The 27,992-nt window shown below is 48.6% G+C and overlaps 1 protein-coding gene across 7 annotated transcripts; it reads left to right on the top strand.

Moving 5' to 3' along the window:
• The first annotated feature begins 33 nt into the window (after positions 1–33).
• Positions 34–22,281, top strand: Trim3 (tripartite motif containing 3). 7 transcript variants are annotated; one of them, XM_021655077.2, is made up of 12 exons: positions 35–205; positions 7,387–7,552; positions 13,349–13,580; positions 13,754–13,905; positions 14,096–14,276; positions 14,677–15,409; positions 15,568–15,671; positions 19,525–19,692; positions 19,873–20,041; positions 20,273–20,343; positions 21,474–21,614; positions 21,729–22,281. In XM_021655077.2, exons 2-12 carry the CDS (start codon positions 7,422–7,424, stop codon positions 21,879–21,881), a joined length of 2,235 nt encoding a protein of 744 aa, XP_021510752.1. In that variant the 5' UTR covers positions 35–205; positions 7,387–7,421; the 3' UTR covers positions 21,882–22,281. The 7 variants fall into 7 exon arrangements, with proteins under 7 accessions (XP_060223760.1, XP_021510752.1, XP_021510750.1 ...); XM_021655075.2 differs by having other exon boundaries at positions 13,736–13,905; XM_021655078.2 differs by having other exon boundaries at positions 35–231.
• The last annotated feature ends 5,711 nt before the right edge of the window (positions 22,282–27,992 follow it).

Genomic DNA, 27,992 nt, shown 5'->3' with positions numbered 1-27,992 from the left:
GGCCCGCAGCCCCGCCCCGGCCCCTCCCTCCGGCCTGCGCGACGGGTCCGGCGGCGGCGCCGGAGCGGGGACAGGCGGAGGCGCGGGACGTGGGGCGGCGCCGCGGGCAGGGCCGGGCGGACGGGCGCTGGCAGCGGGGTCGGCGCCGCGGGCCGCTCCGAGTGGCTGCAGTCCGGGCCTTGCCCTCCCATCCTGCTCCCACGCTGTGAGTGCGCCGCGCGGGCCCCAAGGGTGCGTCTGGTTCCCCTGTGTGCTGGGGTGCGGGTCCTGGTGCTGGCGGCGGCGTGTCGGTCCGAGCGTCTGTGGGTGGGGGCGCAGATGCTTTTCAAAAGCTGTTCCTGTCTCTGTCCACGTGAGGCGTGTCCGTGTCTGTGAGAGCAGCGGGGGGATTCTTGGGGCTGTGGCTGCTCACGTGAGGTCCGTGTTTGCGGGCGGTGCGGTGGGGGGAGGCGCGGGTGGATGGGTGATGGTTCCTTTCAGGAGCGCGGGTTTTGGGAGCCCGTGTGTGTTGGCGGAGGGTGCCTAGTGCTGCGGCCGATGGTGGTGGGTGGGTGGGGTTGCCGATTGACACTCTGGAATTTTGTGGCCCCGCTTGTCCGAAGGGTTCCTTTCTCCATGGTGCAGACGTCTCCACCTCTACTCCTTCCTTGGGCAACAAGAAGCCCACTAGCCAGGATGGAGGACATCCTTCCTCCGCTGCGGGCACTGCTTGCTGGACAGGAAGCTTCCTGCAGGGGGTGTTTCTTGTAGGAAAGGACCCCTCTCGTTCTCCCTCAGCCTGGGCCCCGCCTGGAGGACCCCTGACCCCTCCCTGGTTCCCACCTCCTTCCTCCTGGACTTGGTTTTGCAGGGACAGATGGTTGCAGGTTGGAAGGGCAGGCTGCACCCCAGGGAGGTCACTCTGACTAAAAAGCAGGCCCTGTGCACGTTCCTGGTGTGGGAGTCCACTGAGGACTGCAGAAACCCAGGACTTGCTCTAGCGGGAAGACAGACCTGAGATTTCAGGGTGAGGCAGTTGCCTCTACAGGTCTGCAGCCACACTGGGCAGCCGTCTCCTAAGCAGACTCCTAAGCAGGGTTCTGGTTTGCTGCAGAAAGGGAGAGCTGCAGGCCTGACAGGTGCCTGCCTCTCAGCGGCTTGGACGCCTCCAGTGAGAGAGCACTTACCGTCAATGCTGTGGGAAAGCTACCTGTGTTAAATAGAGGTCTCTCTCCTTGGAACTTTGTTCCTTTGTCTTGTTACTGCTTTTGATTTTGCTTCTCTTCGCTGAGAGGGACCTGCAGAGTTTAAACATAACTCTCCTGTCACCAGCATCTATTGAGCACTTTATATTTGGTAGTTACCGACTCTGCTACTTAAGGGCCTGTGGCATTTCTGCTCATAGAACTTGAGAAAAAACGGACCATCGCTGGGATTGTATTGCCTATAGTCAGAAAACTTGTGATGGCTATAGGGAAGAGTGCTGAGAGTAAAATCATGGGTGGCTTAGACCCAGAAAACATTTGTTTTGGAATGTATGAGGAGGGATGTCCTGTGAGCACTCTCTAACATGCTTAACCTTGTGATAGAAATTAGCAAGGTGGGTTTGGATGGGATTTAATCATGGGCACATTGCAGACTGCAGGAGCCTTTTAATTTGAAGGGGAGCCTCTGGACTGTCACATCTGAGAACAAGAAAACCGTCTCCCTCCCATTTTACAAATATGGGTGTGGGGTTGAAAAGTTGCTTAGACTTATCATGTGTAGTGGAGTTAGTGACAAGACTAGATCCTAAATTTCATGGCTAGGGGAAAACACATTTTAAATTAAAATAGAATGACATGAGTTTGCCCACTCCCTCGAGCCCCTCCCAGCTACTGCCCTACTAATCTCTCCCACGCTCTCCTTCAAATTAATAGCCCCCTTTTCTTCATTATTGTCAATATGTGTGTGTAAATGGATGAACAAGTAGAGTGTCATGGGGACCCCAACCATAAGGGATCTCTTGACTTTTAAAACTTGAGCACATCTTTGTGCTCAGATGCATCATGCCTTGTATGTGAGGTGAGAAGAAAGTCAGAGTTGAGATTCCTTGGATTCTGACTGAGGCCTGGTGAACTGTGGTGCCTTTTATGATGGGGAGAAGCACAGCAGGAAGACAAAGTCAGGAGGAAATGAGTTCACTTTGGCTCTAATCTTGTCCGTCATCCAGGCAGACATGTCCAAAAATGCAAGTAGATGTGCAGGTCTTAGACTCAAGGGAGTCTTTCAGCACAAGGCTTCGGGGTCTGTTAGAACTGGGTGAGAATTAGAACCTTGAAAAATAATGAGGTTGACCAGGCAGAAGATGTAAACAGATGCTGCAGCAGAACCCTGTGAACTAAACGTTTAAGGAATGGGCAGTGGGAGCAGCCAACACAGTGAGTGGGTACTTAGATCAGTGGGGCATAAAACCATGGAATTTAGGTGCTACCCTTTTAGTCTTACTCTTACGCTACTAGTCTACGTGTGAATGTTTCATATTTCTCTTCTTTTACTCAGTTTTCCCAAAGCACCTGTCAAACTCAGGTTTGTCCCTCAAGATCCAGCTCAAACATCCCTTCCTCTGGAAGCCTTTTTCATTCTCCACCAAGTTAGGTACTTCCTGCCCTAGCATTTTGGAAGTCAGTCTCATGTATATGCAGGTCAGCTTCCCACAGGTTAAAAGTAGGAAGCCACTTGAAAAACTCTGTATGTCTAGTTCCTAGATGAAGGGCTTGGCCTGGAGTGTGTCCATGGGCATTTGACCGAATGATCCATGTACCTACTCTGTCAGACATTAGTGAAGGAGATTAATAATAGGAATTTCATCACTTTCCTTCCCTGGAAAAGGAAAGGTTGCACAGGTTTGAAGTCTTTCCCTCATCCATTGTTGATTCTTTTCTTTTGGAGAAAGCCCAAAGGCTACAACCCACAGATAGTTGTTGTTTTTCTGAGCCTCAAATGATCAAATATACCTGGAGGCTAGAGAGTGGGAATCATTCTAGCAAGTGAGCCTACCTGACTCCCTGGGACACCCATACACACCTCCTCAACAATGCCCGTGGTCATCTCTAGATCACAACTGTGTAAATCCTGCACACTGGGAATCTTTGTGATTGGAGGAAAACATCATGGGGGAAGCTGATTACTGTTTGAGAATCTGGAAAAACTGAAGAGCTTTGAAACATATTTTCCCCTTTATGTCAAGGATCTCATTCATTCAGCATTAGCTGTCTTCATTTGTTCAAAATCAACTTAATTCTCTGAATTTGACTTCTCTAGATGCCAGAAACTATACTTCCTGAGGCTGGAGTAGCTTTAGGGGCTTTAAATTGTGGGGCCTCTTAACATTTCACAGTGCGGATCACTGCTTTGATGGTAAGGCTCTCCTCTCCCTTGGCCTCCAGATAGCTTGCTTCCTCTCTGCCATTCCTATCTCTGACAACTTCCCAGTCTTCTCTGCAGACTTTACATTCTGAGCCTTTATCATAAATATTGGCATTCCTACACTCTCCTTTGCACCATACCTATTGTCATTCTCTTCATTGTGGCTTCAGAAACATCCCTATTCCAGAGACCTCTAAATCCATCTCTTCTCTTTCCTATACTTCATGTTACCTTTCCAGCTGGACTGTTCCACTTGAATATATCCCATGGGCACCTTGGAGTCATTAAACACTGGAAATGTCACCCTGTCACCCAAACTCTTCCAGTTTCTAAGCTGGAAAACTAGTAACCATTTTAAATCCCTTCTTCTACCCTGTCTTTTCATATGAAACCAACTAGTTTCCAGGTTCTATTGGTTTCTCCCTATGAAAACTTTTAGTCTCCCCCTAGCAACTACCCTTCTTAGGCCAGTCTCTTAAATTTCCATTCTTGAGCTTTGGTATTTTCCACACAGCAATCAAAAATTTACTTTTGTCATTCTGGGCTTAACCTCCCCAACCACCATCAAACTTTTCTTTTGCACTTTGGATAAAGCCTTAATCCCTTAGCAGGGAAGAGGGTAAAGTCTAAAGTCCTTCCTAAAGCAACAAAGCATTATGTGGTATAGCCCCTGCTGAGCTCTGCATCTTGTTTGTTGGCCCTCTCCTGCCCCCGTGAGTGATGCAGCTCCCAGAGCCAGTCTATGTGCTCTGTAATGTACCCACCCTCAGTCTCCATTCCTCTGGGCCTGTCCCCACCCCAGGTCCAAGTTAGGGGCTTTGTACGTCTAGAGCAGCCTGTTTCCTCAGGCCCAGTACCACATGTTTATCTCAGCTCAGCTGTGTCCGTTTGTTTTTGTATCCCAGCAGAGATGTCCAGTGAATGCTGAATGAGGAATGAAGAGCCTTTAGAACCAAACCATAAAGGAGCTGGATGGGATAAGGGAGAAAGATGCCCAAGGAAGGAGGTTGCAACCTAGCTCTGTGCCCACTGAGTCCTGGGCCTGTTGGAGGCCTATGTCTAGAACAGAGAGGTGACCCAGGAGTACAAGGAGCTGAGGGAATCAACGCAGCGAATCTTAGATTCAGGCTGGGGTATGGCCACAGCAGATGTGATGCCCTGTGAATCTGGGTGGAAAGCTGAAGCAGGAAGGGGAAGGGAGGGAGGAGCTGTTGGTCCTTGGACTTAGCCCAATTCCCGCCTCTGTGTGACAGGCTGGGAGATCCCCTGGGTTCAGAGAGGGGCGGAGCTTACCGTCCGTCCAGCTACCCCAGCCAGGCTCAGCCTCCCAGCCCTGCCAGACCCGAAGCTGCCCTTGCTCCTTCTTAAGTTGTCCTGCTGTTAAGTTCCCCCAAAAGCCAGTGCCCATATCAGGAGAGAATATTCTCAAGAGAGTCCTTTCTTTTCTTCCCACATCCACAGCTCATACACACAGGACAATGCACATTAGCCTTCCTCCCATCCCTCCCCAAACCTGAAGAGGTCTCTGGGCTGTCATCCATTCGTTCTTTTATGAAGCTCGTGGTGCCGTCTAGCTGGGCACGGCAGTGGTGATCTGGCCCTAGTCACCGCGTGTGTTACAGTCTCTTCATGAATAAATTTCTGTGGTTGTCTACGTCTGCTCTGTCATCACTCTGGCCTGGCTTCCGCCCTAACTATTCCACACAGCCTAACCTAGTGAACACTTCTAGTCTTTAACCTGGTTTATCACCCTCTAACACTCCTTACTTTCTATCCTAAGGACTGTCTCATCTACCCTTATTGCTTTAAGGGCCGTTAATATGCCAGTGACTCCAAGTCAGTAGCAAGCCCAGACCTCTCCCTTGAGCTCCTGTGTCTCTCACTTAGCAGCTCCACCAGGACATCACGTATGTAGTTCAAACTTGGCATGCCAGGAACCACGCCCCTGACAGCCCCTCTGTAGTTTTTTGTTTGTTTGTTTGTTTGTTTGTTTTTTGGTCTGTTCATGGCTCTCTCTTTCCTCAGTTGAGAAAGCAGGGAGTTGTTACCAGTGCCCCTTTCCCCAGCTGACATCCAGTCCATGACACTGTCCTAGTCAGCCTCATACACGTTTCTCGCATTAACCTGCCTTTCTGCCCCTAACTGTATAGCACTGTGTTCCTTGAAGAATTGGGGCCTCTTCCTGACTGGTCTCCCTCACTCCACCTAGCTTTTGTTCCTCATGATTGTCATTATTCCCCCAGAATATCCTGGCTTGTTTTCATTTATTTGTAAACTGCCTTGTCCCTTTGCCTGTCTTAGGGTAAAGTGACGCCATGCCTACAGGTCCTTTGCAGTCCCGCCCGTCCCTGCCCTCAGCTCTTGCTGTCATTCACTTTGTTTTGACCACATGGACCATAGAAGTGTGAGCCTTCTCCCACGAATGTTCATGTCCATCATTCCCACCAGTGTCCTCACTTACATTCTCTGCTTGCAGAGCCTTTTGTGATCAATCAGTAAAGAATTTAATTACTCTTCACATCATTTTTCGTCATAGTACTCCTTGCCACCTATGGGCAATTATGTATTATTTGTTACTTGTAATATTTTTTTCTTGTTGTTTGTTTTTGAGACATGGTTTCCTTGGATAGCTCTGGCTGCCTTGGAACTCACTATGGCCTTAAACTCATAGACACCTACTTGCCTCTGCCTCCAAGTGTTGAGATTAAAGGTGTGTGCCCCCACACCCAGCTGTTTGTAATGCTTCTTAACTATCTGCTATCTCCCCCACATTTGCTCAGACATTTCTAGTGTCTGTGAACAGTAGGCATTTAGTAAATAAATATTTTGAATTAACTATCCAGTTCAGTAAAGACAGATCATTCTATACACTCTTTCCTAAATCCTAGGAATTGAGAAGTAAAATATTATGCTGGCTTTCAAGAACACTGAATATGAAGGGAACAGAGAAGTTACAAAATTATAGTAGAGGGTAAGGTCTAGGATAAAGGATATACAAGGTTTTGAGGGACAGGAGTAGCACCTAACCCAAGCGTCTGAGGGCTTTCCTAAAGGAAGTGACATTTACATGAAAGCTAGGCAAGGGATGGGAGTATCTCAGGCAGAGGGGAACAGAATGTGTAACTACAGAAACAAAGAACATGGAGTTTTCTAGGAATTGAAACCATTATGACAGATCATAGATTATTAGAGCAGAGGTTGAGTGAGAGGTCTGGAGAAAGTACTGCTAAGCCTTTTGGGCCAGATTAAAGACTGTCCTCTGGACTGCAGAGAACCATTGAAGGAATTTAAGAGGAATAATGGTAGGGTCAAATCTGTGATTAGAAAACTCACTCTGGTTAGAAGGGGCAGTGAATGGGAATGCACAGGCTCTGGAGAGCAGGACTCCATTTGCTGCATTCCAGTAGAGAGCTCAGGGTGGCCTGAGAGGGGCTTGGGGCATCAGCTTGGGGCTTGGGAGGAAAGAGTGTTTGGGAGCCATCCTTAACTTTAATACTGATTGGTGTGGCACAGAGCGCAACCTTATGCAGTTGTGCCAAGTGGTGGGTCAGAGCATGGGGAGAAGGAGGGGCTACCTGAAATGACTCTTGGAGGCTGGATGGAATTCAGCACTGAGCAGAATAAGAGCTGGGGTGTCGGTGCAAAAGTTATTCCCATACTGTACAATTGACATGTATCCTTTCAGTCTCTTAAAACAAGTATTTGAGATGGGAATTAGTATTTGTATTGTTATGAATTAGGAACTGAGACTTGAAGAGATAAGAATGATCCAGGGTATGCATGATGGCAAAAGAGGGGGCCTTATAAATGGAACCCAGATCTGTGCTCTGAAATAGTGCCATGCTCAGGAACCACTCGGCCCACGCACTTCACCCTGATTCTTCCAACTCCACCTTGTCCTGTCCTTGGCAGGGAAGAAAGGGGCACATTTCTCTGCAGGAGCTCGGGTGGGGGAGGGCATGCTGGCCTCCCTGCTGCTGACCATTTCTCTGTACACAGGCTGGTGTGAGTGGCAGGAACCATCTGTGGTCACCATGGCAAAGAGGGAGGACAGTCCTGGCCCGGAGGTGCAGCCAATGGACAAGCAGTTTCTGGTGTGCAGTATCTGCCTGGATCGGTACCGGTGCCCCAAAGTTCTGCCTTGTCTACATACCTTCTGTGAAAGGTGAGGGGCTATCAGTCAGGGACAAGGGCCTACCCCCGAAAGGAAATGTGTGTTATACATCATGAGAATGCACACACGGAGGGAGGAACACATAAATTCCACCCTGTAGGAGATAAGGATTTGATTGCGGTAGACTGTGAGAGAACCAAGAACTCTGGACACTGGGCCCGAGTGTTGCCTAGGATCAGGCTTTGTGAGCTCCTTCCCCAATCACAAGGCAGCCAGAGGAGACATCAGACCATGTTGAGACTCCCAAGCAGCACCGGATCAGTATAGTTTGTGACTGATGGAAGGATGGATAGTTGATGTCAGGTTTGTTCTTTCTGAGGCCGGAAGTAAAAGGCAGCCCCTTCCCAGCCTGTAGCATATGCATCATGCCTTCCCTCTGTTAGTATTTCCTTACTGAGTAACTGCTGTGTGTCAGACCCTATCCAAGTCACTGAGTATGCGCTGAGGAGCAACATAAATAAGGCAGGATTTTATTTTATTTATTTATTGAGACATGGTCTCACTGTATAGCCCTGTCTAGATTGGAATTCACTATATAGAGCAGGCTGGCCTTGAACTCACAGCGATATGCCTGCCTTTGCCTCCTAAATGCAGGGATTGAAATTGTGTGCCACCATACCCAAGCCCTACAGAAACGACCTTTATGATTAAAGGGTTTGTAGTGAAGTGAGGGAAGTGGCAATCAAGTATTCATAGAGCAGGATTGTAGACCCATGAATTACACTCATAGGAAGTTCTGTAGATACTGTGCTCCACTGTGTGATCTCAGCGTGGAGAATTCCATGCATCCCAGGGATGAACAGGAATTAGGTTGATAAAGGTTAAGAGCGGACTAGGCAGAATGGAGAACTTGGCAAGGCCTTGGGGCCTGTGAGAAGCCCTGTGTAGCTGGAGCAGAGTGGCTCTGGGATTTAACTGGATAGGGCGGTGAGCTCGTATAAGCCCGTTAGGAACCTCATCTTACCTGAGAACCACTCAGAGCCTTTGCATGGTTTTCTGCATGACCACGTTGTATTTGGCAGCACTTTCTCTCTGGCCTATTTTATGGTTGGCTGTGTCTTAGATGTCCTAGTCCACAGGTCTTCTTACCAGTCTCTTCAAACTTTCGATCCCTCTTCTGCTTCCTCCATGTCTGATCCTGCTTCTGAGACAGCATGGCTCTTTGAATGCCAACTTTACCATCCTCTTGCTGGTTATCATTGGGCAAAGTTCTCAGCCTTCCTGCCCGTTGAAATTCTTCCATCTGCCTGTAGACCCCACCCACTTATGTCTTGGTTCTTGACCTTGACCATGGATATCATCTGCTTTGTCTGGCTCTCCTTCAGCTTTGTTATCCATCACCTGGGAAGTAGTACTTCTGCGATTATTAATTCCAGCCTTTCCTCTTCTAGCTCCTACCTCCCTGCTGCTGCTCTGCCATCTAAAGCCTCGCCCCCTCAGCTGCTGCCTCTTGTCCTTCCTCGTCCCTCCCCATCCTGGCTTGCCTTTCTTTCCTATCCACCCTCAGCTGACCATCCAACTATCCCCTGCCCACTTCCTTCACACTTTTGTCCTTTGCTCAGCCCATGTCATGGAAGCACGGTGCTGGGTGAGAGCTGTAACTGGATGCCTCGGTACTTTCTCGTCTGCCTGAGCCTTCTTGGGGGAAGTCACTGACTGTTTACAATTGGCCATGGACTTTTTTCTTGATTTACATGTATTACTTTACTTAAGATATGTTACATTTTTTTCTTTTTGGTTGTGTGTGACATGTGAGTGGGTGCGTTTTTTGGGTGTGTGAGTTCACATACATTCATGTAGAGACCAGAGGAAGATGTCAGGTCTTCCTGTGTTGCAGTCTGCCTTATTGCCTTGAAATAGGGCCTTTGATTGAACTGAAAGCTCATTGTTTGGTTAAGTTGGTTGGTCAGCCAGCTTCTGGGACCTGCTGTCTTCATCCCCACAATTCTGGGTTATAGGCATGAGCAGCTATGCCTGGCTTTTTATGCAGGTGCTGGAAATTCAAGTGTAAACCTTCATGTTTGCAAAACAAGTGCTCTTACCAGCTGAGACATCTCCCAGCTCCATCATTTTCATTTTAGAGAGGAAGAAACTAAGTTTGAGTCATTCAGGGACAAAGGAATATAGCCTAGGCTACAGAACGTATGAATAACTGAGGGGTATGAGAAAAGAGAAGGTGCTGGCAGTAGAAAAGTCCATGCCTTAAGAAGCAAACAGATCTGGGTGTGGCGGAACACACTTCTAATTCCCATCAGTTAGGAGGCCAGAGGCCATGTAGGGAGACTCTGTCTCAAAGGAAAAAAATACAAAATAATAATAGTAAAAAGAAGTAAACAGAGAAAAAAAAAGGTAAAAGTAAAAAAGAGACCAGAAAAGAAGCCAGTGTATGCTGTTGAGTGAGGCAGGAGCTAGGAGGAGGTGGAATTAGAATCTCTTTGTAGCTGACATTATCTAGTTGACCCTCTTGCCTCAGCCTCCCAGGTGCTGTGATTACAGGTGTGTGGCACCATGCCTGGCTTGATTGGATGTTTTCAAAAGCTCACTAGTTGTATGGAGAGTGAATTTTAAAGGAGCAAGAGAAGACACAAGAGTAGCTGGAAATCATGGCAATCCAGGGATGTTTGACAAATAGGGAGGAGTTATCCATCAGTTACGAGGTGTGCTATAGGGTCAGAGCTAGAGTAGTGGGACGAGAGCTATAAGGAACAGTTTGGGACAGATTTTCAGAGTCAAGGAGTGACAACTGATGAGATGTGGATGGTAGTGGGAGAATGAGAGTAGACAGATAATGAGGTGAAGTGAAGGGAAAGCTGTTTGGTAGTGAGAAAGTAAGGGTGAAGAAAGCATGAGAGAGATGTCACGGTAGATGTCAGAGCCGCTAAAACAGTGCAGACGTGAGGGGGTGGGGGTGGGGAGACAGAAGAGTTGAATCAGAAGAAGGACTTCAATAAAGGGAGAAACGACTCTTAGGTCAGGGGAGACAGTCGCAAGAGGGGGTAGTATAGCAGAAGAGGGCAGCTTCAAAGGAGCTGCAGACACATAGAATGTTCCAGTTGGAAGAGGGAGGGCTCAGCCCCACCTTCTGGCCCTAAGGAATGCGGAGCATGAAACAAAAACCACTCTACTGGGAGGGACTTGAGGGAGAAGTAGGTCAGAGAGAAACCAGTTAACAAACGTCAAGCACTTAAGATCACACCCGACACATAATGTTGCTACATTTTAATTAAGAACAAAATGCATAAGAGAGAGGAGACTGGGATACAGGACGGTTTCGCCGTGGGCATCTTTTCCTCCAGATTCATGATGTCCAGGCGCAGCTGCCTTCAGCCTGGCTTCTAGGAGTCATCATCCTCTCCCTCCCTCTGGTGACTAATCCCAGCCACCATCACTCCTCACTCCTCCCTTCCTTGTGGGCATCCTGCCTGAGGCAAGTTAGGCACCCTTATTCTGACTTTGTCCCTGTGCTCCCCTAGAGCCACCCTTCCTGTATTCCTTTTCTCCATCCAAGGATGGGGTCCATGACTCCCTTTAGGCCTTTCTCCTGTAAGACTTTGTTTTGCTGGTTTCCTAGTCTCTTCCATTGTTCCCTGTGCACTGCTAACTTCAACTTGGAAATAAGCTCAGTGATTGCTTGGGTAGACTTCAAAAGTAAATAAAGTAGCCCTTATTAGCATAGAAAAACTATTCTCTGGCCTCCCAGCCGCACCGTCCAGACCTTCAAGTCCCTTCCCACTCAACTGCCCAGCCTCCCCTCTATTCTTCAACTTGTATCACTCAGACTTTCCTCCCACTGCTGTTGCCATCCCTGTCACCTTCACAGAGAAGTCTCTTCATATTTGCCAAATGCAGTAGGCCCTTTCCATTCCTCAGCCACTGCCCACCTAGTGAGTCATTCCCTCCTCTGCAGCCATGTTACTGCCTGGACACGGCCACTCTTCCAGCTCCTCTTCATCCCTCGGCTCTTCACTTCTTCTTTGTCGGGCTCTCTGTCCCTCTGTCTTACGCACCGTCTATCTTCTCTGATCTCATTCTCTTTCTTGACTACTGAGGCTGTCTGAATGTTCAAGTCTCCCCTCATCTCTATCTCTTAATCCCTCTTCTCCCCAGGGCTGTTCTTCTGTTTTGGTTTGTTTTTTTTTTTTTCATTTTGATGTATGTCACTGTCATTGTCTCAGATGCCTAAGCTAGGGGGCCAGGAGCCAGTTAAGACTGGTCTCCCTCACTCTCCATACCTACTCATTCATTGTCTGCATTCCCCTTCTCCCTCCTCCCCTCTTTTTTTCTCTTACTCCCTACGTCTAATCTTCCATCACCACCCCAAACTGGGCCTCAGCATAGCCCAGGCTGTCCTTGAAACTGAGGCTTATTCAAACTTTTTTTTCCGATTTTCACTGCTTACATTTTATTTTTTTTTTAATTTTTTAATATTAGTTATATTTTATTAACTTTGTATCCCAGCTGTATCCTGCTCCCTCATTCCCTCCCAATCCCACCCTCCTTCTCTCATCTCCTCCCTGCCCCTTTCCAAGTCTACTGATGGGGGGCACCTCCTCCCCTTTCATCTGACCCTGGTTATTCAAACTCTTATTCAATCTCCAGAGTGCTGGAATGACAGGTGTGTGCTGCCACACTTGGCCTTGTTTCTCTAATATAAATTTGTTTCCACTCATACCCGGAATCCAGGTCTGTCTTACCTCCTGCCTGGAATAATGTGAGTGTGGGTTATGCACACACTTGCTTTGCATTTCAATTCAGGCTTCAGAGCCTACCAGCTTGATTGCTAACCACTTACTTCTTCACCCTGTCGTATGACGTACAAAGCATAGCGTTCAACACATGTGTCCTTAGTGAATGTTAGCCACACAGTGTGCCACTGCCTTGTGTCACGTCCCCTTCAAATTCACCTTCCTGCGGCCACTGCTGCTGCTGGGACCCACTGCTAGGCTTCTCTACTTCCCTTGCCGTTTCTTGCTGTCCCCATCATGCCAGAGTGCTTTTTGGACCCTTCTTTCCTCCCTCTGCCTTTCTCCGTGTGGCCCAACAGTTATTTCTCCGACTGATTTCCTGTCTATCACCTCTGAAGTGTCTCCTGGCCTCTTCTCCACCTGCCTGAGCCACACACGTATTTCCTCACAACCACATCTGCTGTGCTCTTTGCACATCATGCCTTTGTGGGCCAGGCTTTGCATTTAATCCTCCTTACATTTATTCCCTATGTGACTGAGTTCTGAACTGTCTCCATCTTATAAGGGAAGAGTCCATGGTTCAGGGGTCACATAGTGGATTAGTTCCACGCTGGACTTGAACTGGGGTACACTATCTTCAGGACTGATGTCTTTCTTCTTTAAAATCTAATCTGTGTCTTTGTTTTTCCCCCTGAAGACTAGAACTATTTTAACGGCTGGCACTGTGTTTTATTTTTTATCCCCAGAGCTTGGCACAAATTTGGCAAGAATAAGCAGTTGGTAAATGTTTAATGAGTTAAAGGGGACAGGAATAGCAGGATGAGGGCTTGTTACATATTTTCTTGAGGAGGGTTGGTAAACACCTGTGAGAGGTGAGCCTGTGTTTGTTCAAGCGGAGGAATGCAGACATGGCTGTTCTTAGAGAGACCAGGGATGGATTTCTGCTCAATCCTCATAGACCTTTGAATACCTGCTGGCAGATGAGGCTCACACAAAGAAGGTTTGAAATGAAATAGTAATGGCACACCTGTGTAAAAGCGGTTAGGCACCTGTGGGGGCGCTGTGGGCACCCCTCCTTTGACTCTCCCCTCTCCTCGGCCAGATGCCTCCAGAACTACATCCCTGCTCAGAGCCTGACGCTGTCCTGTCCAGTGTGCCGGCAGACGTCCATCCTTCCAGAACAGGGCGTCTCGGCCCTACAAAACAACTTCTTCATCAGCAGCCTCATGGAGGCCATGCAGCAGGCGCCCGATGGGGCCCATGACCCCGAAGACCCCCATCCCCTCAGCGCCGTGGCTGGCCGCCCTCTCTCCTGCCCCAACCATGAAGGCAAGGTGGGCCCAAGCGAGGCCCAGTGAGGCCAGGACTTGGGGTGGGAGGAGAAGGAGAGGCGCTGAGGATAGGGTGGCTGTGGGTGAGGTATTCTTCAGAGCTGAAGAGGGCCAGAGGGGCAGGGACAAAGAAGTGTAGTGTGGCTGTTGCCTCACAGGAACCCTTGTGCCACCAGACGATGGAGTTTTACTGTGAGGCCTGTGAGACGGCCATGTGTGGTGAGTGCTGCGCAGGGGAGCACCGGGAGCACGGCACAGTGCTGCTGCGGGACGTGGTGGAGCAGCACAAGGCAGCTCTGCAGCGCCAGCTTGAGGCTGTGCGTGGCCGGTAGGCATCTTCTAGGCACTGGTGCCTCAGCGGGGCGGGGCAGGGCAGGGCAGGGCAGGGCAGAAATAGAAGCTCTAAGAGGTAAAGTAGGGGATCTCCCAGAGGGCAGTGGTGAGGTCCTCTTTGAGAAGGACTTATTTGATGAGGGCATCCTCCAGCAATCCTGGTATGAGATGTTTCACCTCCTCAGATTGCCACAGCTCTCCGCAGCTATCGCTTTGGTTGGGGGCATCAGCCAGCAGCTGCAAGAGCGCAAGGCAGAGGCCCTGGCCCAGATAAGTGCAGCCTTTGAGGACCTGGAGCAAGCTCTGCAGCAGCGCAAGCAGGCTCTGGTCAGCGACCTGGAGAACATCTGTGGGGCCAAGCAGAAGGTGCGTCAGTCACCTTTGTCACCACTGTCTGTGATGAGGTGGTCTGACTGCCTCCCTGTCCGCATAAAGTTCCCTTGTCTCCAGCCTCTGTTCTGCCTCTTGACATGGTCTCTCATTGCTGTGGTCCCCTCCCTTCCTGTCCACATGGTCATTGCTATGGTTACCTGCCTCCCTGTCTTCATGGTCTGTCATTGCTGTGGTCATCTGCCTCCCTGTCCATATGGTCTATTATTGCTGTGGTAACCTGTCTACTTGTCCACATACGTCTCTGTATATTTCTTTCCCTCCTTAACATACAAGCTCCTCAGTAATCACAGCAGCTTCCTTTTTTTTTTTTTTTTTTTTTTTTTTTTTTTTTTTGCCAGTCTGCACACCCTCTCCTTCCTTTCTCCTTCAACAGGTGTTGCAGACGCAGTTAGACACACTTCGTCAGGGTCAGGAACACATTGGCAGTAGCTGCAGCTTCGCGGAGCAGGCGCTGAGACTGGGCTCTGCCCCTGAGGTGTTGCTAGTAAGAAAGCACATGCGGGAGAGGCTGGCCGCACTGGCGGCCCAGGCCTTTCCAGAAAGGCCACATGAGAACGCACAGCTCGAACTGGTCCTTGAAGTAGATGGGCTGCGGAGATCGGTGCTCAATCTGGGTGCACTGCTCACCACCAGTGCCACTGCACACGAGACAGTGGCCACGGGCGAGGGCCTGCGCCAGGCGCTGGTTGGCCAGCCTGCTTCGCTCACCGTCACCACCAAAGACAAGGATGGGCAGCTGGTGCGCACAGGCAGTGCGGAGCTGAGTGCGGAGCTCACTGGCCCTGACGGCGTGCGCCTCTCCGTGCCGGTGGTGGACCACAAGAACGGCACGTACGAGCTGGTGTACACCGCGCGCACAGAAGGTGACCTGCTTCTCTCAGTGCTGCTCTACGGACAGCCGGTGCGTGGCAGCCCCTTCCGTGTGCGTGCCCTGCGACCCGGGGACCTGCCGCCTTCCCCGGACGATGTGAAGCGCCGGGTCAAGTCTCCTGGTGGTCCTGGCAGCCATGTGCGCCAGAAAGCGGTGCGTAGGCCCAGCTCCATGTACAGCACTGGTGGCAAACGGAAGGACAACCCGATTGAGGATGAGCTCGTCTTTCGTGTTGGTAGGAGGGCCAAGCACTGAAGCAAATGAAGCGACGGGCAGGGTTGGATGAAGGTTGAGGGGAGTGGCTCTAGGGCCCAGGAAAGGGTGGTAAGGGCTGGCTCAGACAGCGGCCTGTGACCTCAGACTCGATTCATGTCTTCCTTCTCTTACCCATAGGCAGCCGTGGAAGGGAGAAAGGTGAATTTACCAATTTGCAAGGCGTGTCCGCTGCCAGCAGTGGCCGCATCGTGGTGGCAGACAGCAACAATCAGTGTATTCAGGTAAACCTCTCAAGGCGGCTTCTTCAGCACCAGCGGGGACTCGCACTCCTTAGCCTTCCAGGTCCCTCCTGGAAGGGGAACCCACAGTTAGTACCGCCTTTAAGGAGCAGGGAATCAAAGCATCTCTTGCTCACTCAAGCCAAAATAGTGCCCTGGACCTTCAGTCAGAGCCAGGGCTCTAGTGCTTACCTTTCCCGTCCGCCATGCTAAGGCTGTGTGAGCCCCTAGATCAACTCCTTCTTTCTTTCTTCCTGTCTCTTCTGGAGCCTTCTGTTGGCCGGTCGACTTGATCTTAGTGTTCAGGTTGGAGGTCTGCCCTTCTGCGTCATCTTCCAGCATACCAGCCTGGCTCCAGACTACATGTTATCTGCCTGGAGAATGTAGCCATCTCGGGGGCCAGAGATTTCATCAGAGGATGGCATGCAACCTCAAGTGGTTCTGTTCCTGTCTTTCTTTTCCTTGTGCCTCACACGGCTGATTCAGAAACCAGTCCCACTCAGTGTTTTGGTCGCTGATATATTGCAAACTCCTTGCCACCACCAGGAAGCATGGCTTCCCTTCTCCGCATGCCTTGCTGAAAGCCCGGCTCTGGCACTGTGGGTGGGAGTGTGGCAGATAATGCAGAGACTGAATGCCTAGACTCTGAAACCAGACACCTCAGGTTGAATCCTGGCTCCCTCTGTACCAGCAAGTCATGTGACCTCCTGGCACTGTAGTTAACTCATGTGTAAAATTAGGAAAACATTTCTCAGAACTGTTAGGAGTATTAAATGATGTAATGTACTATACCCAACACCTAGCTGTTGTTAAAAATATCATTATCCAGGTATAGACTGTAAACCAAGGCAGGGAGGTGGGAAAGTGCTGGAGGAGGTAATTCCCATCCCACCCTGGCTGCAAGAAGCTTGCTATTAGGAACCTGGGGTGACTGAGGTCAGATCGTCAATGGTTTGGGAATGACTTTATAGAATTTTGATGTTTTGCCCTGTGAGATTATCTACTGAGAAATGTATTATTGGGAAGCCAGATCTTAACCTGAAGATCATTACTTTAAAACAGATGTATCTTTAAATCTCTTGACCCTGCCTGAATAGCCTTGTCATGAATCCAGTTCTGCCTTTCTTGTCACACTCAGCACCTCCCTGACCCCACTCCACCTAGAAGAAACTCTCGCAGCCAGGTTCTCCAGCCTGTCAGTGTGCCACTGTTTTTCTTAGGGTAGAGGAACAGAGAAACACAGGAAGGGATTTGGGACTCTGAGGTAATGGTGGGGTTCCACTAGGCTCACCTTCTGCCATCCTCTCCTTTCTTCTCTTTAGGCTAGAAATGCTGCTAGCACAAAGGTTGAGCTTCAGGGGCGCCTGTCCTGTTGCACACACACAGAAAGGCTGGTGCTACTTGACCGTGTGGTGAGGGTTTATGAGACAGGCTTGGCCTAGTCCTTTCTTCCAAATGCCTGCTATTCTGTAACAGTCCTTGCTTCTCCCTATTCCCAAATCCACCCTGATGTCATAGCTGCTGAAGCCCACTCTTGGATTCCAAAGCTGAGTGCTTGCCTCTCTTACTCCAGATGCCTCAGTACTGATGTAGCTGGGCTCACATCAATAGGATGTGACTTCTCTACGTTGCTCATGAGGCTTTGGGTCCTTGTGAGCTTGTCATCTTATGCAGGCTGGAACCCTGCTGACAGAGCACACACAACAACAAGAAAACGATTTGGGATTTTGAATGAACAGTTTAATTTAACTATTTGGCATTGTATCATTATCTTAGTCCAAAAATCTTGTCAGCTCGTTCTGGGAACATCCTCTTCCCCTTAATGTGGCATGCTGATCACATTCTTCTCTGACCTTCCTCAGCTATTTGCTGTGGTACTTTCTACACTTTCCCTTTTCTGGGTTGATTTATTATTTTTGTCTGATGTTTTGTCTTTTTGTTGTCATTTTTACATTGAGATCATTGAAGTCAGAGATCTACTTAATGTTACCATGGTATAGGACAGAGATATAGGGGCCAAATGAGGTCCAGAAAACTCCTGTAGCTGTTCCTTTTAGTCCCCCTCATTTCCATTCCTTACCCTATGGCACTCCTTTCTCCCGCTGACAATTCTGACTTTGCATAGGACCAGTGCAGAATCCAGGTGCTGTGCTGGCTGACTAGGTGAGGACTTGCTGCTACCAGGTCCCTGTCAGGAGAAGTGATGTGCTGTGGTAGAGCAGGACTGAGAGACCCATCCCTGTGCGGCTCAGCCCAGTACACTAAAGAGAGAGCAGGGCTGAGCTGAATATGAAGCCCAAGGCTCAGAAACTTGAGCTGTCTGTGGTGGCTTCTTGGCTCTGATCCCTCCTGTATCCCCAGAGGCTGTAACAAACTGGAGTGTATGAGATTTAAGCAATGAGTAATGGAGCTGTTGAGTTTAAGAGGAAAGATTAAAAGAGACACTTCAGGACAAAGCAGGCTCAGTATCTTGGGAAGCTAAGGTGGAGGAATAGGAGAAGGGGAGATTGAAAGATGCATTCTGAGGGACTGGAGAGTTGGCTCAGCAGTTAAGAGCACTAGCTGCTCTTTCTGAGGACAAGGGTTTAAGTCCCAGCAGCCACATAGCAGTTCACAATTTCAGGGGATCTGGTGCCCTCTTCTGGCCTCCATGAATACCTGCACTGGTGGTCTACAGAGTTGCTTGCAGGCAAAACATGCATACACATAAGGGCCAGGTATGGAGAGGACCTAAAACCCCTGCTCAGATGTAGCCCATAGACTCAGTCTCTAAGTGGGGTCCCTAGTAAGGGGAGCAGGGTCTGTCTCTGACATGAACTCATTGGTAGGCTCAATGATCACCTCCCACTGGGGGGGGGTACACCTTACCAGGCCACGGAGGAAGACAATGCAGCCAGTCCTGATGAGACCTGATAGGCTAGAGTCAGATAGAAGGGGAGGAGGTCCTCGCCTATCTGTGGACTAGGGGAGGGGCATGGGAGAAGAAGAGGGAGGCAGGGTGAGATTGGTAGGAGATGAGGGACGGGGCCACAGCGGGGATACAAGGTGAATAAATTGTAATAAGTAATAATAATTACAATTAAAAAAATAAAAAGAGAGAAAAACCTTAAAAGAAAAAAGAAAAAGATTAATTCTATTCAGAAGAAAGATGGCTTTATCAGCCCATAATCTTAATGGAAGAATTTTTGTTGACTTTCTCTTTTTACTACATACCCCTTTCTAGTTGGCTGTAAAATTCTGTTGTCTTTCTCCTGTGTTTCTCTTGAATCCTTCTGCTTTCCTCTTAGATTGTTTCCTTGGTTTAAACCATCATTGTTTCTCATCTGGATTCCTTCTACAGTTTCTAACTGGTTGGGTACCTTCTAGTTCTGAATTCCTCCTGTTAGAATATTTCTGTAAAAGGAGCTCTGATCTTGTCATTTCTCTAGCCATAAATTTTTAGTGGCTCCTCATTATAGCCAGGATAAAATGTAATTCGTGTTGATGACTCCAGCTACAATGGTGAGGCCCTCAAACAGGGCTCATGCTAGCTAGATTCTGTGCCTTTCACAGATTGTTTCGGCTGATTCATCAGTTGATATCTTCATTGGCTGTCAGCTCATATATCTCCCTCTCTTGGTACCTTTTCCCACCATACCCTTGGTCCCTCTTGTGTTTTCATACTCCCCTTCACACTTTTACTGCATGTCCTCTAAGGTAGCTCTCACGTGATTGCTCTGTACCCCTGGCATTGTGTCAGCAAGTGATTGTTGAGTGACTGACTAAATGGGATCCTGCTAGGACCTGGCTCCCTTTCCTCTGTACCCACAGTGTTCTCCCCCACCTCCCTGCTCCCTCCCTTGTTCCTCTACTCCAGGTTTTCTCCAATGAGGGCCAGTTCAAGTTCAGATTTGGGGTCCGTGGGCGCTCACCTGGGCAACTCCAGCGTCCCACAGGTGTGGCAGTGGACACCAATGGAGACATTATTGTGGCAGACTATGACAACCGTTGGGTCAGCATCTTCTCACCTGAGGGCAAGTTCAAGGTGAGATGCTTGCTGTTGCTATGCTCTGAACCCCGGGTGATCTGCTCAGCTGACCATACAACCAGGCCAGGGCCTGAGGTAGTCTACCGCCAGCGCACAGTTCTGCTTTGATACCGGGCCAGGGCTTAACCCCTACTGTACTAGTTGGATAAAGTCCCTAATGGGGTGTCCTTCCTACAGACCAAGATTGGAGCTGGCCGCCTCATGGGACCCAAGGGAGTAGCTGTGGACCGGAACGGACACATCATTGTGGTGGACAACAAGTCTTGCTGCGTCTTTACCTTCCAGCCCAATGGCAAGCTGGTTGGGCGTTTTGGAGGCCGTGGGGCCACTGACCGCCACTTTGCAGGTTTGAGAGAACAACCCCAAGTTTCACACTGTGGTACTCAGTTCCCTAAAATGTCCCAGGGTCCTCCAGTTGTAAAGACCCCTTCGGTGTCTTGACCCTGATTCCCCTTTCCCAACACGTAGTTCCATTCTCCCAGAGACAGGGTATCTGTCTCACCCTGCCCAGAGCTCCAGTCCCTCTGCTGACTGAGCACCTCAGTGTAATGCTTCAAGACCCACTTTCTAATTTCAGGGCCCCACTTTGTGGCTGTGAACAACAAGAATGAGATTGTAGTAACGGACTTCCATAATCATTCAGTGAAGGTCAGTGTCCTCCTTTCCTCCATGATCACTGTCCCAGTGACCCTTCCTCTTCAAGTCTCCCTTCCCTCTCCTCCCAAGCCCCACTGAAGCCCTTCATTGAACCAATAAACATTTATGTCTTGGCTGCTTTGTCCCAGGCACTATGCTAGAAGCTGGGGATTCAGTCTAAGCAAAGCAAGCACATTCCCTGTCTTCTTGGCTAAGTCTATCAGGGAAGAGAAGGCGAGCAGGAAATTACAATGTGAAGTCATAGATTCTGGAATAGGTACAGGAACCTGCGGGTGGGATGAGCAGAGGGCTTTGATAAAGGGGAAGACCTGGAACACCAGTGGAGTTAACCAAATGAATAGAGGAGAAGGAGGGGCTTTGAGGCAAAGGACACATTACTGGTGATACACACCAGTAATGTCAGCACTTGGAGATGGAGGCAAAAAGGTCAACAGTTCAAGGTCACCTTTGTCTACATGGTGAATTCAAGGACTGCCTGAGATACACGATATCCTGTATTTAAAAAAAAAAAAAAAAAAAGACACAGGAAAAGACCTAAGTGGAAGTCGGTATCATTTATGGGGCTCTGGAAGCCATGGGTAGTTCAGACTTGGTATAGTGATGGAAGGTAAGGTTGAGAACTGTGTGCCCTCTGAAGAGGCTGCCTCTCAAACGGCTGTGGGGAGTGCTTGAGGAATTGCAGCAGGGGTATGGTGAACCCCTGTGCATCCTAGAAACGTCACTCTGACGAGGGCATTGCTAAAGGCAGTGATCTAGATAAGAAGTGATGAGAGCCTGGACCTTGAGACAGGCATAGCAGTATATATATGAAAGACAGACCTGAGCCAGAATCGGGGGTGTGTTCATTGGTTTGCTGTCAGGCTTGGAAGGTGAGAATGGAGGAGGATTCTGCCAGCAGGGTGGCAGCAGTATTGAAATAGAGAGAGGGGACTACTACTCTCCCCGGGGACATCAGCCGGAATGTCTGATGGGCAGCGGGGTACAGCATGTGATCCCTGGAAAGGATTTCTGAGCTAAGCTGTGGAGCTGGGGATTCTCCCTGGAGCTTCATCCCCCACCCCCCAAGGCCTTGCCCTCTGTCTGAGGACAGGCCCCCAGTCCCTAGCCCCTTCCCCTGCCAGGTGTACAATGCTGATGGAGAGTTCCTCTTCAAATTTGGCTCGCACGGCGAGGGCAATGGACAGTTCAATGCCCCCACGGGAGTAGCTGTGGATTCCAACGGGAACATCATTGTGGCCGACTGGGGCAACAGCCGAATCCAGGTAAGGCCCCGGGATGATCTGAGAGTGAGGCTTCTTCTGTGCCTCTGTCCCTCCCCAAACAGCCTCTTCTCTGCCTGACTTTACTTCTGCTTCCATTCTCCACTTCTTTCCCAGGTATTCGACAGCTCTGGTTCCTTCCTGTCCTATATCAACACGTCTGCAGAGCCACTGTATGGCCCACAGGGCTTGGCATTGACCTCGGATGGCCACGTGGTAGTGGCTGATGCTGGCAACCACTGCTTTAAGGCCTATCGCTACCTCCAGTAGCTGCACAAGGGCCCTGCTCGGCTCATGGAGGGACAGACATAGGGGTGATTGGACAAGAGGGTCTGGCTAAGAGGTGGGCCAGACCTGGCAGCACTGAATGTGGGCTGTGGGCATGCCCAGTGCCCTTTTCTTCCTCCCCAACCCACGGTTGCACTTTATTTATTCGGTTCTTGCTTTGGTGACTGGGTGGGCCTATGCTGGTCCCGAGGATGTGTGCAGAGCTTCACCCTAACCCAGTTACACACCCCTCACACCCTCAGTCTGCTCTCTGACCCCCAGCCTGGGGCCAGAACAGCCTCTTACTTCAGAAGTCCCTCTGGTTGTCTCCCTACCACCCCAGACACACTGACAGAGACAGCAATACCCCACACCATATTAAATAAATGTGTTCGCCAAGGTGTTTTTGCTAGGTTCTTGTGGTGTGGATCTCTGAAGGGTGAAGTGTTGGTATCTCCTGTGGACTAAAAAGTGGTCAAAAAGACAGGCAAAGGACACAGCCTCTATAAGTGGTGAAATTTTTAAAGAATATTTTTAATTTTTTGTTTTGCTTATTTGACTTTATTAATATGAGTATTGTGTTTGCATGTCTGGGTACGACATCCTTGCAGTGCCTATCCCCTGAACCTGGAGTCAGAGACAGTTGTTAGTCATCATGTAGGTACTGGGAACCAAACCCAGGTCCTCTGCAAGAACAAACAGGGTTCTTAACTGCTGAGCCTTCTCTCCAGCCCCTGAAGAACATGTTTTACTATTCTTTGACAGTTTCACACATGTATACAATGTATCTTGTGCATACCCACCTCCTGCTCTCCGTGAAGCCGGCAGCATATCCTCCACCAGTGCCAGGTGAGGAGAACTAAAGCGAATGTGTCTCCGGAAGCCTGAGCCACTTGCCAGTTCCTCATTCCCAGGCCCTATATCTCTATGCTCTGTAGATATAGACAGCTACACTCTTGGGGCTACAAAATAGGAAAGGATGGCTCTCATCCAGTATCCAGTCACAGCTGCGGGGAACAGGGTTTAGCCATGAGAGCATTCCCTGAGGCTTGTCCAAGTAGAGGCTGGATGGAAGAGACTCCATGGTAACTGGTAGAGGTCATTCCCAAAGCCCTGGACCCCTAACCCTTTCCATTGCTGTGTTCCAAGGTTGCTGCCCTTTCCCCACAGTGGGATGGAGTCTTTCACATTGCATTCCAGACCTCTAGTCTCTCTGGGTAGAACTGCTAATCCCAGAGATAATTAAAACAGTATTCAGTGACCCCAGAGGTGGGAACTACAAATTCTCTTTTCTCTACTAGAGACTGAAGCTCAGAGAAATAGATCACATTGCTGACTGAAGAACAGAGTTGGAGCTATAGCTGTAACAGTGTCTTTTACCCTGTGCTCTTGCATGTAGCACAAGATTTGAAGAATAATGCATCCTGGAAGGTTGGTCATGAGAGGTTATGGGAGAGATAAGAGACTTGTCTAATATCGCGTGATTCCTGGGCCTTGGGTAGGAGGCACGATCAACATCATGAGATCTTTGTGGAGATCAAGATGTGCTGCTTGGTTGTGCTTGCCTCTCTGGTCCTCTCCTTCACCATTGGTTGAGAACTGGCAGGCAGGTGGAGGGGCACGTTGCCTGGAGCTGTAGGGCAGTGTTCTCTCCAGGCCTCGCCTGGCTCTGATTATGAGCAGTGCTGCCTCACTCCATGCATTGACCTGCAGAGGCAGTGGGCTCCGTATCAGCAGAGTCTAGTCCTTCCTTCCACTCCAGGCAAAGCACCAGCTGTGATGCATAATGGAAGCTCCAACTCCCTATTCTTCAGTCCCCTTTGGAATGCCTAAAAAGCAAAAGAGGGAAATAAAGTGACAGTAGGGTGACTTCCCTTGGCTGGGAAGTCCTAAATAGTTCCTCTGCCAGTCAGAGAGCAGGACTCTAGAGCTGGTTTCTAGATTAGGCAGGCTTCCTACGCCATGCAAGAGGTGTCTCAAAGGGAAGCCACTAAGTTCCTAGATCCATCACCCCTGGCATTTCCTATCTAGTTCTGCGCCAGGTAGGTATAAATGACTGTCTGACTATGGAGGCCCTGTCATGATTCAATTGGTGAGTCTCAAATGAGCTTCACATACATGGGGCATTGCTGCAAACCCATTGTCAGGACAGATCAGAAAGTTATTTTGTGGTCCTGAGTGTACTCAAGGTCTGCTTGTTCAGTGATCCTCCATGGCAGTGGTTCTCAACTGTCCTGATGCTGCAATCCTTTAATACAGTTCCTCATTTGTGGTGACCCTCCAAACATAAAATGATTTTGTTGCTAACTCATAGCTGTAATTTTCCTACTGTTGTGACTTGCAATGTGTACATATCTGATATGCAGCCTCCAAAGCAGTTGTAATCCACAGGTTGAGAACCATTGCTGTATGTCCATGTGTAATCAACAGGCTCATCCATCCATTAAAGATTTACTGGACACTTACTACCTGGAACAATTGGTTAGAACGACCCATGGGCCCCAGGAAAACAAGACAGAAATGGTCCTGTCTGTATGGAGGTTACAGTTTAGTGGGAAAAGAGACATACTGTGACAAAGAACTAATCGTGTAATGACAACTTGAGTTCAAGTATGAAGAGAAAAAACAAAGTACAAGGACAGAAATAGTGTTAAATAGGGTAAACTGGGAAAGCCTTTTAGTCAGCAGCCTGCTAAGAATCAAAGAATTGATAAGGGATTAGCCATGTTAAGTAAAGGAAGCAGAGACTTCCTTACAGCAGTGGTCTTGATGGCTTTGGAATCTGAAGGAGGCCAAAGTGGCTTCAGAAAGGAGGTGGTTGGAGAGAGGAAAAGGATCAGTTTGAAGACTGAGAGCTGAGTTGGATGATTCAATTAAGGTCAAATCTAGGTCTGAGTGTAACAGCAAACCACTGGAGAATTTAAGCAATAGGACTCATGAACCGGTGACTGGACAGTGCTGTGGGAAGAGAATATCAGTGAAAAAGAAAGTGATTGACATCACTAAACCACTTCTGTTGAAGACTGGGTACTTTAAAATTATCTGTTGCCTTCCAATTCTAGGAATGTAGTGTAGGGGAAAATTGGACAAATGCAAAGAGTGTGTTCGCCAAATGTTTAGCACAGCTTTTAAATAGAAAACAGATTCCAGAGAAACTTCGGTGTCCATCAGCACAGAATAGTTACATAAACATTTTGCCGATACATATTTTTAAACCGTATTTGCACCTTAAAAAAAAAAAAAGAAAACAACTGGAGAGATAGCCGGGCATGGTGAGCATGGGGGTACACACCTTTAATTTCAGCACTCAGGTTCCAAGCCAGCCTGGTCTACTACAGGGAGTTCCAGTGCGCAGACCGTCCCCAAAAGACAAAAGCAAAGATAGTCTTGCGTTTACAAGCCTGAGCCCTCAGCATGTGGGCTGCTGAAGTGGGCAGATTGCTTTAAGTTTTAGGCCGATCTGGGCTACACTTTGAGTACCAGGCCATACAGCCAGATGCTGTCTTTTTTGTTTATTTTGTTCTGTTTTGTTTTTCAAGTCAGTTTTCTTGTATAGCCCTGACTGTCCTGGAACTTGTCCTGAAGACCAAACTGGCTTGGAACTCAAAGAAATCTGCCTGCTTCTGCCTTCCAAGTTCTGGGATTAAAGGTGTTTGCCACCACCACCCAGCCAGACCCTGTCTCCAAACAAACAAACAAACAAAAAATGCTGATGTATGAGGTCTTTGTAAAAGAAAAGGTTCCATCAATTGGATCCTTGTTGTTTTTTTTTTTTTATAATTACATTTATTTATTTTTATTAATTACACTTTATTCATTTTGTATCCCCCATAAGGCTCTCCCTCCTCCCCTCCCGGTCGCACCCTCCCTCCCCCTTCTTCACGCATGCCCCTCCCCAAGTCTACTGATAGGGGAGGTCTTCCTCTCCTTCCTTCTGATCTTAGTCGATCAGATCTCATCAGGAGTGGCTGCATTGTCCTCCTCTGTGGCCTGGTAAAGCTGCTCCCCCCTCAGGGGGAGGTGATCAAAGAGCAGGCCAATCAGATTATGTCAGAGGCAGTCCCTCTTCCCATTACTATGGAACCCACTTGGACACTAAACTGCCATGGGCTACATCTGTGCAGGGGTTCTAGGTTATCTCCATGCCTGGTACTTGGTTGGAGTATCAGGGTCAGAAAAGACCCCTGTGTTCAAATTTTCTGGTTCTGTTGCTATCCTTGTGGATCCTTGTTTTTAAGGAGGATATTTTAAGAATGAGAAAAGATCCAGGCACGGTAGCACATCCCTTTAATCCTTGTACTTGGGAGGCAGAGCAGTTGAATTTGATAGTCTAGTCCACATAACAAGTTGCAGGCCAGCCTGTACCCCCAAAAAGAGGGGTGGGGTATGACGAAACTGGAATATATAATAAGTCTTTCAAGCTAACCTCAGGTATTCTTTTGGAGATCACCATGGTAATGAAAACTGACATATAGGGGCAGACTGATTACAGAGGAACAGAAGAAGCAGGGAAGCTATCTCAGTGGGCAGCTGAGAAAATGTTATTCTTGCACTATTAAAGGGCCAGGAATATACAGATTTCATGTATAATTAGAAAGCAGAACTCACAGGATTTATTATTTATGTAATACAGTATTATGGGCATTGTTCCATGTGCTGAAGAAGAAGAAAAAAGCAGATAAAACCCTCATCTGGGGCTGGGGTTATATAGCTCCATGGTAGAATGCTTGCCTCATGTTATATTCCATATTTGATACCAAAAGAAAAGTTCTTTCTACAACTAGATACTATGGTATCTAGTGGATTCTGTAGTTCTTTCATTTCTGCCTAATGAGAACTGATTATCAGGTACTTTGAGACCTGATTGCTAAAAGCCAGCCATTATTAAATTGCAGTCATGCACCATAACTTCCTATAGAGGCCAGGCTGGCTTCAAACTCACGTCTTCCTGATGCTGCCTCTTGAGTGCTGGAATTAAAGGTGTGTGCCACCATGCTCAGCTATTTCTTCAGTTCACACCACAGCCTCGGGTACATACAGCTTTGTGGTTTTGTTTTTTGTTTTTTTAATATGTACTAGCAAAAGTTTTTGTAACTTTTCCATGCTGATGGACACCTAGGTTTCTCTGGGATCTATGATCATAAGCATGTGAGCTGCTGGGCACTGGTGGCACATGCCTTTTATCCCAGCACTCAGGAGGCAAAGGCAGGTGAGTCCCTGAGTTTGAGGCCAGCACGGACTATAGAGTGCATTCTGAAACAACCAGGACTACACAGAGAAACTGTGTCTTGAACCCCCACCCTCCCTCCAAAAAAGAAAAAGCCTGGTGAGGTGGCGCACACCTGTAGTCCCAGCATTCAGGGAGGCAGAGGCAGGTGGATCTCTGTGAGATCGAGGCCAGCCTGGTCTAGTGAGTTCAGGACAGCCCAGGCTACACAGAGAAGCCCTGTCTCAAAAAGAAACAAAAACAACAGAAAACCACCAACAAAACAAAAATAAAAAACAACAAAACTAATCTGTTAGCTTAGTACTCAGGAGGCTAAAGCCTGAGGATCATGAACTTGAGGCCAGCATGAGCTACAAAACTGTCTCTAAAAAATGTTAAATAGTTAAATCCTTTTTAAAAAAATCAAAGCTGAAGAATACTCAAAAGCATCCCCTTACTACTTACTCTACCATTATGGTGCCCTGTGTTTCTTTACATCTCTCTGGTAGGAGACCACACAGAACCCCCTAGAGAACAGCTGTTAAATATTTACCAGCATGGCCCTCCATAAACTTAGGAGCACACGCTGGGATAAAGAAGCCATAGTTGAAGTCAGGGCTCCATCAGTTGCTAACAAAGCGATTTGGTTGAGAGTCCTCACGTTTTCCTCAATCATAAAATAGGGCAAACAGTTCTGCCTCCCCCATTTGTGCAGCTAAAACAAAACACCCAAAGAAATGTATTTCTCACAGGTCTGGAGCCTAGGAAGGCCAAGCTCAAGGTGCCAGTGTGTGCGGAGCCTGGTGAAGGACTGCTCTTCACGGGGCAGAAGAGAGGGAGAGCCTGTGTCTCCATGCTCCTTTTATAGCTGCATTCCCCACAGGCCCCAACTCCTGCCTCTGCCTCAT

This window comes from Meriones unguiculatus, chromosome 14 (assembly GCF_030254825.1).
Source record: "Meriones unguiculatus strain TT.TT164.6M chromosome 14, Bangor_MerUng_6.1, whole genome shotgun sequence".
Lineage (NCBI taxonomy): Eukaryota > Metazoa > Chordata > Mammalia > Rodentia > Muridae > Meriones > Meriones unguiculatus.
The sequence above is the reverse complement of the archived record's forward strand: the minus strand, read 5'-3'. Positions and strand labels throughout refer to the sequence as shown.